This window comes from Cryptosporidium sp. chipmunk genotype I, assembly GCF_004936735.1.
Source record: "Cryptosporidium sp. chipmunk genotype I strain 37763 chromosome Unknown contig_23, whole genome shotgun sequence".
NCBI classification, from domain to species: domain Eukaryota; phylum Apicomplexa; class Conoidasida; order Eucoccidiorida; family Cryptosporidiidae; genus Cryptosporidium; species Cryptosporidium sp. chipmunk genotype I.
The window spans coordinates 254,648-269,227 of NW_027125579.1; the positions used below are offsets into that span (position 1 = coordinate 254,648).

Sequence of the window (14,580 nt, forward strand, 5' to 3'; positions counted from 1 at the left end):
ATAGTATATAAATATATTACAAATTATTACTAGTTTTAATATATTTCTACGTCTCAATCAATTCAAATTATTATTTATTTTTTTAATTCGCCTAGAATACAAATAAAATATTAACACTAATAATTACGTAAGAGGCGGTATTAAAGCCCGCCAATTTAATATTTATTGAACGAAATGATTATTTATATAATGCAATGAAATTATTTGGGAATAAAATTCTCTGTTGAACAGTATCAATGGTTATGGGGGTCGGTACTGGAGCAATATATTGAAGGTTGTTATTTGAATTAGTATTTGGTCCTATATCAGCGTTACCGTTTGAAAATGTAGTATTTGTTGTATTTTGAGTCATATTTAAGTGATTCAAAAAACTGCTGTTGCTTCTGGTGTTAGGTAGGCTGATTGGGTAGTATTGGCTGCTATTATTGTTACTGATATTATTCAATAGAGGTGTCGAGTTGCTTCTTGTTAAGCTTGTATCACTTGACTTTAATTGATTGGCTTCTGTGTAGTTTATAGGCTGTAAGTCTAAAGGTTTGACTTCAGGAGAATATATTAAATATGAGTCTGTTTCATTATTAACAACATTGCTGTTATTGATCATACTTAGATTCTTGTCTGCACTGTTATATGTTTGAAAATCATTTATAGATTTAATTGATTGAATTGTTGCTTTATAAGCCCTCACAATTGGGGCATTAGTTACATAGTTCGGTTGATTATTTAGTTCAGCCACATTAGAACATTCTTTTTTTTGATCGCTTAAGTACTTATCCACCGTACTATTCATGTTGCTAATATTAAAAGTTGAGTTATTCATTAAATTTGTTGTTTTAGTTTTAGGTACAATGATGTCCAAGTCATTATTAGTTTTTCTTAGATTTCTCTTGCTAAGAATATTAGCGGATATAATTGAATCGTTATGAACGTAAGAATTATCAAAAATACCTCCTTTTAAATGACTCATTGAGATCAAGCTTGTTTTTGAGTTAGTTCTATACAAATTGTTAGAGTTTGAATTATTATAATCATCAACTAATCTTTCTTTTGATTTTGTTCTTTTCTTTGATAAGCTAGTAACTGTTGGCTTAGAAAAGCCACACAATTGACCATTCACTACCTTAACATGCTCTTTTGAACTAGTTCTGGAACTATTAAAGTCTGTACCATCACCAGATTTAAGCAAAATCTTTCCATTTAGTCTTTCGTTTTCCTGTACATTTTTCTGATCAGAAATAGTTTTATTTGTTTTTTTATCTGTTTTGTAGTTTTGTAGTGATAAATTTTGTCTTGTACTAGTCTTCTTAACCTTTTCTAGTTCAGAAGCATTCTTGCTTTCATTAGATTCATTCTTGTTGCAATCATCTTTGTTGTTTACGCGCTCGTTGTCTCTGATTTCTTCAGTACGGTTGGTAATATTACTGATCGTTTTATTAGTTTCCTGTATAGTTCTATTGTCATCTTCAACTTTATGATTCCCACTGTGCTTTTGAATAACTAGATCTTTATCATCTATCCGTTCATTTAAGTTAGTTTCATGACGAGTTTCACTTTCAACCTTTTCAATTAATTCATGTTCCGTATCTATCGGAGTAATTATCACATGATTACTATTAATTTGCTCTACTGAGTCCCGTGGAGTTGATATTGCACTCTTGATATGCTTGCATTGGGAAAGAATATTTAACTTTGAAGGTATAGATGACTTCAGCTCACAGAACCTTTTATCTATACCTGAAATCACTGAATTTTTTGGAATTTCAGTCTGATCATTTATTCTAAGCAATTTGGCACCGCTTTTTAATACATTATCATTAATGTAATCATGGCGCCTAGTGTGTGCATGCATATTTAAAATATTTTGCCTGTCAATTTCTTTATTAATGAACAATACCTGACTATCCTGTGTTAATTCTTTAATACTTAGTGGATTGGTGTGGGCTTGGTTATCTATTATAGTATTTTGATATAGTGATTCACCGCTATTAATTGTATCAAAAGTGCTGTCTTCATGTAAGTGAATAAAATTTCCATATTTACTTTTTAGCTTCATTCTGAGATGAATAATTGAGTTGTCTAACTGGTCTTGTAATGAAAATAAAGTAAAGCTTAATTTGCTGATTTCTTGATCTTTTTTATTAATTAGGAATAAATATCTATTCATTTGTTCTTTTAAATGTATGTTTTCCATATGTATGAGATTTACTTTCTTTCTTAATACAGATTCTAAATAAAATGAATCTTCATCCTTTTTATTAAGTGTGTCAACATCTTCGATATGCCTTTGCAACAAATCATTCATTCTAAGAGTAAAGAAATGGACTCTATTTCTATTGAGCATATCAACAATCATTTCTTTTTCTAATAATAATTCATTGTTTAAATTAACTCCTTTTTTTAATATCCTTAAATCCAATAATAACAATTTTAAGTAATCATTGCTTTTAAATATTCCAGCATTATTATCAGAACTAATTAAATGATTGTTTAACATACTTGAATCCAATAATTTCTTATCATTTTGCCTTATTCTTTCTATAAGCATATTTTTATTTTTCTCATTACAAGTCAATTCATTAAATAGCTGTATTAATTCATTATAATTTCTTTTAATTTCTAATAATCTTTCATAGTTTTCTTTCTGAGTCTCATTATTTGTAAGCTCGTCATTCAAAATTCTCAAAGTTTCTTTTTCATCAGTAATATCATATTTCTCCAGAAGAGCTATAAAACTACTATTATTAAATAGTTCGTATATTTGGCCATTGATTGTATCTTCCAACTGAATATATTTATCTGTTAGATTTGTATTAATCTCATTTTTATCAATAGTTTTCATCCCTTTAATTTCCACAATTTCTAAATCCTCCTGATTCTTCTTTGTTATTTTGGGTGTATAATATTCAATGATATCTTCTTCGTGAATTAATAATTGTTCTTTAGTCATTTATTCTCGAGCTTAAAACCTCTATTCAGACATATAAATGCATGTAGGTAAATATATATATTGAGACTACTATTTTTCTATTAACCAGTTATTCGTTAAATTTTATATATATACTTGACTCTATTTCTGCATTAAAAAAATGTTAATATCTTAATATTCCTTCCAGTTTTTTGTTTGAAAAAGTTATCCAATCTCACACACTTAATGCATTAAATAAACTTGACACTTTTCTCTAGTCTTGAAAATCTATTTTTCCTGTAAATATTAATATCAGTTCTATAGATTTGTGTATTTGCCAACTTATTTAAGTTAAATAGAATTATAATCCACCTACTTTGAGCTGTACTTCTAAATAACAGCTAAATCATTAACCTATAACCTCTTTCTATAAGGCTAAAGATTAATATAAAAAAATAATTAGCATTAACTCTTTATCTTTAAAAAAGATTTAATTACATAGATAAATCCTCACATTATATAAATGCAATTCTCCTCTATAAATACCGCCAAATGTGAATTTTTGCCCGCCAAATGTCCATTTTGATATTTAATTCTACTAAAATATCAAATTAAAATAAAGATAAAACGCAAATATTTGAATTATTTATGGCTAAATTTTCGTTGAATTTATGCAAAATAGGTAAAATAATGTAAAATAAAACATACCACCACCACAAATTGAAATAGTGGTTTTTACCCCCTCATTTTAATGCAAAAATATAATTTAATATTTCAAAATCATAATCATGGTTGATTTAAATTTATAGCAATTTTACTTCAGTATTATAGATGATAATAAACTTTAAAAATTAAATATCACTTATTTATTTATGTGGAAATTATTAATATCATTTGCATATTTTTTCAATTGTTAACACACAAACATTAGCGCCAAAAATAATTTTAGTGATTTAATTGAATTTTTAACTTTAAAATAAATAATTTGTTGAATTTTATTATTGAATTTTAAGAAAATAAAAAATTCCAATTAGTTTATTTTAAAACTATTTATTAATAACTATGAAATCTTAACTTAATCTTTTTTTTGTCCAAGTGTAATATTAGAGTTACACATTGCATATATATCTTGTTAAAATAAATTTATAAAGGATTTAATAAAGTAAATGGGAAAAATGAAGGTTAAAGATAAACTTATAGAATTCCGGTTTACAAAACCGTTCTATTTTATTCTTGACGGCGTGATTGCAATTCCAGAAATTAACGAAAACATACACTTAAAATTCATTGAAAACCTATATTTGAAATTTAATCTAGGTAGTAAAAAAGTAGAAGAAACTCACGATCAAATAAGCTTTCAGTATATATTTAATATATATGAAATTATATACATAGGGGAAAAATATGAACATTACGATATTTTGTTTAAAGTGAAAGGTTTAGTTGATGATAAGAATGAACCATTTAAAATTGTAAGTTAAATGATAATTATAATATTACTCATAATATCAAAAAATACTAATATTATTAGACATATGAAAATATATCCAATATTTACAAAAGGTTTTACTTAAATAAAGAAAACCTAATTCTGTTAAAGTATATAATTTATAAATACTTTAAAGAAAAAAACTACATAGTTAAAGATGGATTAAAATTCGGTGTTGATTTTATATTATACCATAAAAGTCCTTCTCTAGTCCATGGAAAGCATTGTATCTTGATATGTAAATTCACATATGGAGAAGAGGACGATGAAAGTGATCAATTGAAATATGATGGATACGAAGAAGTTATTTATAATAATAAAACATATATAGTAAAATTTCCTATAATTAATTATAAAAAGATTATTAATTTATCAAGGCTATGTGAGTCCGTTTCAAAAAAACTTATTCTAATTGAATACAACTCCAAAAATGATGAAGTTCAAAGTCTAGAAATTTCCAGATTTTCCAGTTAATTATTTATATTTTTGTTTAAACCTTAAAACATCCTCTTTAGTCAATTTTTTCTTTTTATTAATCAATATGTCATCTAGCTTTGCCTTATTCTTCTTCTCTTCTGCCTTAAATTTATCGTGGATTTGTTTATCGGTAAATTCTGGAAAGACTGACTTCACTAGCATTAAATCCGTACCAAATAATGACAAAGCATCATAAAATTTATTTGTTTGTTCTGTTGACCATCTTTTACCTTTTGTTCTTTTATAAGCACCAGAGTAAGGTTGCAGGGATGTCCCCGCCATATTTTCATTAATATATACTCTCCCCTCCATCAATCCAAGCCAGTCCATTTGTTTCCCAAAACTACTATTCAATGAATTTTCTTCTAGAACTATATCTCCCTTACAATCTATTGATAGCTTAGAGCCACCATCTCCATTCAACTTATCAATTGAAAACAGCTCGCTTAAAAAACTATTATTTGAGTTACTTTCAGCACTAATTCTTTCAAAACCTTTTGAAGCTGAATTTGTATCCTCCAACTGTTTGTTTTCTTGTCTAGGACTTCCGTCCAATAAGTATTTTAGTAAATCGCTCCCATTATTATTTGTGTCTGAAGCCCCCAAACCCGATTGATTGTTTGACAAAAAATTATTATCATTTAAAATCATATCATTTGAATACCTGTCACTAAAGCTGTTATTCACAGTCCCACCGGAATTATTATTTCTACCATCTAAATTTATACTCTCCTTCTCATTGCTCTGCTCACTTTGTTTTCTCCTTGATCTTCTCTTTCTATAGGCCGTTTTAATTACAATACTCCATAAAGTAGCACTATCTCCTTTTGCTGAATCATTTCCTGCCATTTAATCCCAATAATTATAATTATAATAATAAAAGAAAACAAAACAAAACGTTTATACCTATTTTAATAATCAATTCAATGCTATATTAACGTTCCATAAACTATTTGAAATCCTCAACCTCATTTATATATTTGCGTCTACTCATATAATAATTCTCTTACACTTCAACTTTAGTCCTTGATTTCCTTATTATACTTCTATATTACTTTATCAATTTCATTTTTTCTCTTATTGATTTCTACTTTTTTCTTGCCACTAATTAATTATTATCTCCCATATTACAATTTAATATTATATATTAATAAACAAATTAATATATAAATAATTATATATTAATAATTTTGAATTTTTGGCGCCACTTTAAATGAGATTTTGCATAATTTATTTGAAAACAACAGTAAGAAAAAAAAAAAAGAATATAAAAAAGGGAGTTTTGTACTACTAAAAATCAGCCATCTTATAGCTTTGGTTATTCCTTTAAGTTATTCTATATTTTTACTTTTTATTCTTACGAAAAATTTGCACTGTGTAGAAAAAAAATAATTAAAGAAAAGCACAAATAGTATGGGTGGAGATGGAGGAAGTATTCCAAAAAGAGCAGATATTGTGAAAACTAAGGGCTATGGATTTAAGAGAAATTTAGGTGGAATGGGTTACATGCCAAATGCACAAGTAAAATTAACAAATGAAGAAAATTCAACAAAACTTAAAATGCATGAAAGATGGACAAAATGCTATCTAACTAACGTAAGTTTGTCATTCTGCTGCATTTTTTTCTGAAACTATTTACCTGGTTTTCTGTGTTACTCTCTGCGTATTTGAATATGTATTATGAGATACCACAGAATACAACCTTAATAATATTAACTTGAAATTGTGTATATTAAATACATAATATTGAGCAATCATTTCGTTTCTTCCTCGAATAAGTTAACTATTATCTCTTTCAGGAGCCATTGAACCCCCCAGTAGTAATATGTAATAAGGGATTTCTATATAATAAAGAAGCTGTTATAAATAAATTACTAAGTAAATCCAAAACAGCTCCACACATTAAAAAGCTTTCGGATATATTTCAAGTTAAAGTAAGTTATAATCATTTAAATTACTTCCCATTATTTTTATTTGTAAACTTAATATTTCAATCATTTAATATTCAATTAATGAATTGTACAATCAAATTCCAGAATAAATTCAACAATACACTGAATTGTTTAATATGTCCAGTAACTAACAAAAATCTGGATTACTATACTAATGCTTCATATAATAAATGCTGTCAAAATATTATTGCATCCTCTTCTTATTTAAAATGCTCTAAAATAGCCAGAATTAAAGAAAATAGCATTCAAAATAAACATCAAAAAGTTTGTGTTAACTGTAATATTAGCAGTAATCCAATACATAATGAAATTAAGTTATTCTCTGATATAATAGAGTGATATCAATCTTCAAAGAATGAAAATCCATCATTATATTGTTCTGGCCCTCCCACAGCGTATTCTGGTAAATACTCTTCATTTTCACCATTTTTACCACCACCGGCCACAAAACGAGAAGCTGTTCTTGGTGATGCTGCTCCTGAACCTACATTTCCAAAAGGATAAACTGGACTACTTGTGCCATCAGTAACATCAATAGGCTTAAATGATCCTGCTGTTCCTCTCAAATTATTCTCCATATTAGGTGCACCTGTTAAATCAACACTTCTTAATCTTCTCTTTCTTATTCCTAAGCCTAATCCTCCCAGTAACCCAATACCTGCAATACCACCTACCACTGCTCCAGCTATTACTCCCGGATCAACAGAACTTTTTGTTGCGGCTGCTTTTGAAGTTGTAGATATTTCAGTAGAAGCTGTTGTTAATGCTGTTGTTGTTGTTGCTTGTTGAGTAGTTTGTTGATTAGTTTGTTGAGTAGCTTGTTGAGTACTTGGGATGGTTGTTGGTATTGTTGTTGGTACGGTTGTTGGTATTGTTGTTGGTACGGTTGTTGGTACGGTTGTTGGTACGGTTGTTGGTACGGTTGTTGGTACGGTTGTTGGTACGGTTGTTGGTACGGTTGTTGGTACGGTTGTTGCTGTATCTGTTGAAGCTGTATCTGTTGAAGCTGTATCTGTGGGTTGTGTTGTATCAGTGGTGGTTGGCGAAATAGGAGCTGCGGTTGTTGTAGACGCTGGTGGGGCAACAGGACCACCCCCAAAGCCGTATGTTACTGCTCGAATTCTCCGGTCAGTTTGGTTTTCATTCATAGAAGCCCCATCAGTATTTGAGCGGTTTTGGTCATCTTCCTGATCCTTTCCAGTAGAACCAGAGCCAACTGAAGTTCCTTCCTCAGCCTGATTCCCACCTGATGAAAGATTACTTGATTCTTGTACAGATGTTGAATCCCTTCCTTGTTCATCCATTTGAGTTCCAAGTTCGGGTACTTTTTCATTGTCATTATCTTCAAAATCTATTGATTTATCACTACCGAAACCTTGACTGGACCCACCAACACTAGTACCACCAATACTAGTACCAACAATACTAGATCCATCAACACCGGTGTCCCCAATATTTGTACCACCAACGCTTGATCCACCAATACTGGTTTCACCGATATTGACCTTCTCATTACTTAATCCATCGATTCCATTAATTCCATCAATTCCATCAATTCCATCGATTCCATCGGCTCCATCAATTCCATCGGCTCCATCAATTCCATCAGCTCCATCAATTCCATCAACTCCATCAATTCCATCAATTCCATCGATTCCATCAGTTCCATCGATTCCACCGGTTCCATCAATTCCATCAATTCCATCAGTTCCATCAATTCCATCATTTCCATCGATTCCATCAATCCCAGAATTCATGCTTTCTCCTCCCATGTTTTGAAAGCTTAAACCCGATAATTGAAGACTCTTGCTCTCAATATCTTCTCCATTTAATAAACTCAAAATATTAAAGAATAAAAATAGAGAAAATAGTTTATTATTCATCTTTTCTATATTATTCGATTACTGTATCAATATTTATTTTTAGTTAATTCGATACTTAAAATTTGTAATTAATATATTAAAAAATATATATTATCTTTTCTCTTGGGTGTAACTTAAAATATTTTAAATAATAACATACAAAATAAATTTTCAATTATATATAGAATGGATTTTCTAATATTGATCAAATCAATTTTAACTTTAAATTATATTGATTTTATTTTAAGATATTATTTTATATCCATTCTATTCTATATCAAAGATATATCATATGTAAATGTTATTATATTAATCAATGTATTATCCACTTATAAGTCTTCAATACTGATTTTTAAATATCAAACTAACAATTTCTACTATGCATTAAAAACATTTTATCGAGCGATAACTATAATATATTAATTACTATTAATTCTTTTAAATATTTTAATCCCAATATACTAGTAAATTCAAGAAATATATATATTGGTTTTTAATCTCAGAAAAATTCACCTACAATTTTACCATACTAATTTTTGGCATCTCAATTTATTAATAAATTATTTGCTTTTAAAAATTTCGTTCTTGCATAACGAATTTTCTTTTTTTTTTTTTTTTTTTAATAATTTTCCCGTTTAAAAAGCTAATTATGCATTACTGGTATTCCCCACATTCCCGCCTTTGCATTTATTATTAGTAATAATTTTTGCATATAAACAATTGTGAGATAGCTGGAAAGTGAAGGTTTTTTCTTTTTTTTTTTAATTTTGAGTTGTAAAGTTTTATTAGTATAATGTTAATTTATGGTATTATATCAACATTTTCTAGTATGTCGCTCAAAGTTGCTTTTGATATATATGCATCATATTTCTCTTCTATCATCGAATTACTTTCATTTATTAAATGACTCGGATTTAATTCATTATTATCTTTGACTTCAAATAATAATTGATACTTTTCATCCATTTTTTTATTAATTAAAGATTCAAAAGGAACTTTTTTTTCTGTTCTGACGTTAATTTTGGGCTTGTTCGGAATTATTTGATCGTTATTTCTCATTTGGTTTGAATTTGTGATAATCTTCTTTTTACTAGTTCTTGCCTCGCATTCTTTTATTATATCGTCCATTTTTTTTTGACAATGATTTTTCAACATATTACCAAAAGTTAACCCTAATGCACCTCCGAGTGCTGCTCCAAAACTTACACCAAAAGGACCCAACATTAGCCCAGCAGCTCCACCACAAACTAAACCAGCAGTAGAACCATGAAATGGCCACCAGTTAGCTTTTGATTTACTTCCCTTTGCCACAGATGATGCACCATGTGCTGTATTAATTTGAGCTAAAGCTGATTGTTCTTCTAAATAATCTATTTCGCCGGTACTTTCTATAATTAATTTATATATTTCAGTCTGAACTTCTCTAATTTTAATCATAGAATGCTTAATATTTGAAACTTTGTCTCTACACTCAATAAGAGATTCAATATCAATATTTTCCATAACAATAGAGGCTCTGCGTGACTGATTTATTGAACCAAATTGAATTTCTGAATATTGGTAGCTATTACTATTACCACGATTAACTTCTAATTGTGAATTATTAAGATTAAAATCATGTATTGATGATGGACATACAATCATCTTTGGTAACAGAATACAATTAACATTATTACTTAAATTATCATTGATTTCTTCGTCGTAATCTACTTTATCTACCTCCAATTTATTATCATCAACGGTGATTTTATTAGAATTTTGATTTTGGAAACAATTATTATCAATCCTAGGATTTACATCGAAATTTGTATTAATCAATTTATTATCAGTTAATATTTGATTATTATCCTGACTATCAACATAATAAATGTGATTTTCCAGAATATATGGTACTTTATTGTTAATATTAAAATATTCAATTTCGATAAAATTATCACTTTTTGTATCCCAAATACTCATAATAAATGCTTGATTAAATAAATTATTTGCTATTTTACTTAACATTTTAAAATCACTGATAAATTTTTCATACTTAACGCAATTTAATGTACATATATGATATTCTTCACTATTATTTTTATTTTGAAAAATAACATTATTTATTTTTATTTCATTAAATTCTTGTATATCATTTGAAATTCCACTACTTTTTGGGAAGTTATCATTCCAATAAGTAAACCAGTTGTAACTTAACGAATATCTACTCAAAATAGTACAATTTTCTCCTAAATATGTACATTTCTCCTCCAGCACTACACCTACTCTTAATCCAACTGATATACATACTCTAACCAAATCCATCACATTTTTCTTATTATTATAGGTACAATTTTCAATCTGGTACTCTTCCAAATTATTTCTTAGCTTTACCAATAAAGAAGATAAATCAACCATTAATTCCTCTATTAATTCTTCTTGATTCATATTTTTCACAATTTTGTTTAATGAAAAATCTTCACATTTTAACTTTTTACCATTTTTAGGTAAATAAATTATTTCATTGTTACTTAATAGTTCTTTTTTACCATATTTCATTAAATTTGACTCAAATCCATTATTTTTATTGTGTTTTTCTTCATAAATGTTATTTATTATGTTGTCCATTTAATTTATTTACTATGTATTATTATTCTTTTTTTTATTCTGTATTAAACAAAAAATTCTTTTATAAATGATTATATTCAAACTACATTGACTCGTTTTTTTTTCTTTTAATTTATGAAATCTTAAATTTTAATTCAGATTATTACACTAAAAAATCAATATTAAAAAAAAAAATTAAATTATTCTAATTTTTAAATATGATTTATTTTCCTTATAAATATATTTTATTATGAATGTGGACAATAATTACGTGTCAATTTTGATACAAATAAATTATGTACCGGAGTAATTATATGCATGTGCATGTAATCACTGCACACTGCCACTAAATTGAAAATTTATTTAAAAAAAAAAAATACATATATATATATATATATAATTAAATAAAATAAATATATATTAATTATATTTATAAGCTAAAAAAAGTTAACATAATATAAAATTTCACGAATTTTATCAGGATATTGATCATGTGAAGTAATCATTCCCGTAACATCGTAATTTTCAACACCGGCAATATTTACAGGTGAAATACCTGCAACATGAAACCCCCACTGCATATATCTATAAAAAAATGCAAGAACCCAGTCAGACCTTGAGAATACATTAATCAATCGATTTGAAACAACACACCTAGCTTTAATCCACTTCTTAGTATTTAAAGACGATGGTAATCCCAACAATACAACATCTTGAACTTTATTAAATTGTTTACGATCGTACATGATTTGTAATGCTAGATATATAAGTCTAGCACCCATACTATAACCAACAAGCTTAATAGGTCTATCACCTGTAGCTTCGATTGAACATAAAACATCAGCAAGAATTATTGCGGCTTGCTCAGTTTTATGTCTTGACACTGCCCAAGTATTATCAAGAGTTGCAGCATATTGCATAATGGTTATAGGCCAGGATAAAGCAGCAGTTAAAGTACCAACCACTGTTTGAAGTAAAATAGCTTTTCCTGCAAATATGGCAAGATCTTGTGACATTGTTATTGCTATAGAATTACCTAACTTTGATAACACTTCGGGTTCAAATTCTATAGTATAAGTCTCCATCCATTCAACGCCATTAAAAGCAATTTTCCATGGTATAAATATATCATCAGTACTTCTAAGCCAACCACTAATACCAATCAAAATGGGGAGAAGGCCAGGTTTATCAGGATTTTTACCAACTTGATGAAAATTAAAAATTTGTAGTGGAGATTCTCTTCTACTCATTTTCCATCCTGAAAGACCTGCACCACCTACACCAGCTACCGCTGACATTGTAGCCGCACTTGTGCCAGCAGTAACAGCTGTTCCGAAAATGCTGGGAAAAGCTAATCCTAATGTTCCTAAGCCAGCAAGAATACCAGGTGCTGCAATTGTTGTAGCTGTTGCCAATACAGCGCCCCCCAAAATCGTAGCACCAGCCACTTTTAAATATCTTATTGATTTATTCCAACCTTTTTCAAGACATTTGGTATCACATTTAAGCTCATTTTTTTTAATATCATTAAAAGTTAACATTTGAAGAGAATCAAAGATTAAAAGTGATGATTTATAATACTCATTATTATCATTTAATACAAGATATATTTCTTGAAGAATTGATAAAGTACGTGAATTTAATATTCCATCAATTGCATGAAGTCTTAATAATGATAATATAATTATTAAAAATGAGTTTGGTGGTTGCTCATCTAATATGTATTCCAGCTTATTAATACCTGAATGCCAAGTTTTTCTTCTATAGTAATTTGTTTTTGAAACAAAGTTATTATTAATATTATTATTGGAATTAATATTATTGTTATTAAATATCTTCAAATTATTATCAAAAGTATTTAAGGGATTCAATGGCAAATCTTTTTTTTTTGAAGATAATCTATTATTTAATGAACGAGCTCGTGGATTTTTACAAATATTCAGCTCAACATCATTATATAAGACTCCGAACGCACTGTTATTTCTAATGAGTAAAAATGATTCAGCATTTAAATCCTTGCTATACTTCATAATATTCTTGGATCTAACATTATTATTAATATTATTGTTATTACAACTATACTCATTAAACACAATGTTGACTTTTGGTTGCAATTCATTTTTACAATATTCAGTCAAAGAATTTTTTAATGGCTTTATGTCTGAGAAGTTTTCAATATTTGGATCATCAATGTTTAAATAATATACTTTAATCATTTGTTCTGTAATTATCTCTGGTATTGACAAATAGTTACTTATTTGGCTCAAATAATTACAACCCCATATAATAAAGTACTCTTTTTGTTTTGCATCGATATTGGACCAAATTTTTATACGATTTACTAAAATGATGGAAATTGCATTAAATAATATTTTTCTGATAGCCATCGGTGTGCCTTTCCAAAGCTCATAAATTCTAATTGGAGGAAGAACATTTAATTTTCTTATATTTTCAAAGGCAAAATTACTTGAAATCAAAAATTTTATCTTTTCAAAATGATTAATATTTTCAAAGTGATCTTGAAGTTTACGGTTAATAATTTCAGTTATTGATTCATTATTATGTTGTTTATTCTTAATTGCAGAACTACTTGATTTTTTTCTACTATGGTAATCATCTATATTATTATAAACCTCATCATTAAAACTGAATACTCTTGACTTTGGAAAATCTGGTGGAATATAATCATCCAAAAAGCTGCATGTATTAATCAATTCAATACTCTCATTATTATTTCCCTCAATTGTTAAGAATGATTCCGCAGATTTTGGTTCATTTCTTTGCAAGTAAATTTTAAAATCCGGGCTTATACCATTATTATTGAGTTGTTCATTTTTTAAATTGGTCATTTAGAAGAGAAATATCCAGTATTCGATATGGTCTTGATGAAATTATTTTATTTTCTCTGGGTATTGAAATCATTCAATTATAAATAAAACAACAAAAAGTTTAAAAAACAATATAATTTTCCATGTTAATTTTACGCGGTAAATGGAATTATTTTAATTAATTGTCAGATAAAGCAAGAAATATTCTTAATAACAACAATATTCTAATAATAATTGCAAATCAGTAACAATTGGTGATTTACTCACATTATTTCTTTGAGGATTTAGGAGTTTTCACACATATATCCAATCAAATTTAATTCCTATTATTAATGAATTTATAGGAATTGGATAATTAATAGTTGCAAAAAAAAAAATTAATATTTGAATACAAATTTATGAGAATTGTAAAATAGAATAGTAAAAATTTAATTTGAGGAATTTCATTAATTACCAAATTTTCTTGTAAATTTTTGGAATTATT

General features: G+C 27.7%; 7 protein-coding genes across 7 annotated transcripts; 2 read left to right on the forward strand and 5 right to left on the reverse strand.

Moving 5' to 3' along the window:
- Nucleotides 1-178: 178 nt before the first annotated feature.
- ELE39_002105 (uncharacterized protein) lies at nucleotides 179-2,947 on the reverse strand (the record flags this gene model as incomplete). Its single annotated transcript, XM_067344955.1, has 1 exon — nucleotides 179-2,947. One exon carries the CDS (start codon nucleotides 2,945-2,947, stop codon nucleotides 179-181), a length of 2,769 nt encoding a protein of 922 aa, XP_067202876.1.
- A 1,133-nt stretch (nucleotides 2,948-4,080) lies between these two features.
- On the forward strand, nucleotides 4,081-4,868 carry ELE39_002106 (tRNA-intron-encoded endonuclease; the record flags this gene model as incomplete). Its single annotated transcript, XM_067344956.1, has 2 exons — nucleotides 4,081-4,377; nucleotides 4,437-4,868. The coding sequence occupies 2 exons, from the start codon at nucleotides 4,081-4,083 to the stop codon at nucleotides 4,866-4,868; spliced, it is 729 nt and encodes a 242-aa protein (XP_067202877.1).
- ELE39_002107 (transcription factor TFIIIB) lies at nucleotides 4,869-5,720 on the reverse strand (the record flags this gene model as incomplete). Its single annotated transcript, XM_067344957.1, has 1 exon — nucleotides 4,869-5,720. The coding sequence occupies one exon, from the start codon at nucleotides 5,718-5,720 to the stop codon at nucleotides 4,869-4,871; it is 852 nt and encodes a 283-aa protein (XP_067202878.1).
- A 564-nt stretch (nucleotides 5,721-6,284) lies between these two features.
- Nucleotides 6,285-7,162, forward strand: ELE39_002108 (uncharacterized protein; the record flags this gene model as incomplete). The annotated part of the gene is made up of 2 exons (XM_067344958.1): nucleotides 6,285-6,467; nucleotides 6,671-7,162. 2 exons carry the CDS (start codon nucleotides 6,285-6,287, stop codon nucleotides 7,160-7,162), a joined length of 675 nt encoding a protein of 224 aa, XP_067202879.1.
- Nucleotides 7,163-7,164: 2 nt separating this feature from the next.
- Nucleotides 7,165-8,706, reverse strand: ELE39_002109 (collagen triple helix repeat; the record flags this gene model as incomplete). The annotated part of the gene is made up of 1 exon (XM_067344959.1): nucleotides 7,165-8,706. One exon carries the CDS (start codon nucleotides 8,704-8,706, stop codon nucleotides 7,165-7,167), a length of 1,542 nt encoding a protein of 513 aa, XP_067202880.1.
- Nucleotides 8,707-9,486: 780 nt separating this feature from the next.
- ELE39_002110 (uncharacterized protein) lies at nucleotides 9,487-11,289 on the reverse strand (the record flags this gene model as incomplete). Its single annotated transcript, XM_067344960.1, has 1 exon — nucleotides 9,487-11,289. The coding sequence occupies one exon, from the start codon at nucleotides 11,287-11,289 to the stop codon at nucleotides 9,487-9,489; it is 1,803 nt and encodes a 600-aa protein (XP_067202881.1).
- A 416-nt stretch (nucleotides 11,290-11,705) lies between these two features.
- ELE39_002111 (uncharacterized protein) lies at nucleotides 11,706-14,117 on the reverse strand (the record flags this gene model as incomplete). Its single annotated transcript, XM_067344961.1, has 1 exon — nucleotides 11,706-14,117. The coding sequence occupies one exon, from the start codon at nucleotides 14,115-14,117 to the stop codon at nucleotides 11,706-11,708; it is 2,412 nt and encodes an 803-aa protein (XP_067202882.1).
- Nucleotides 14,118-14,580: the final 463 nt, after the last annotated feature.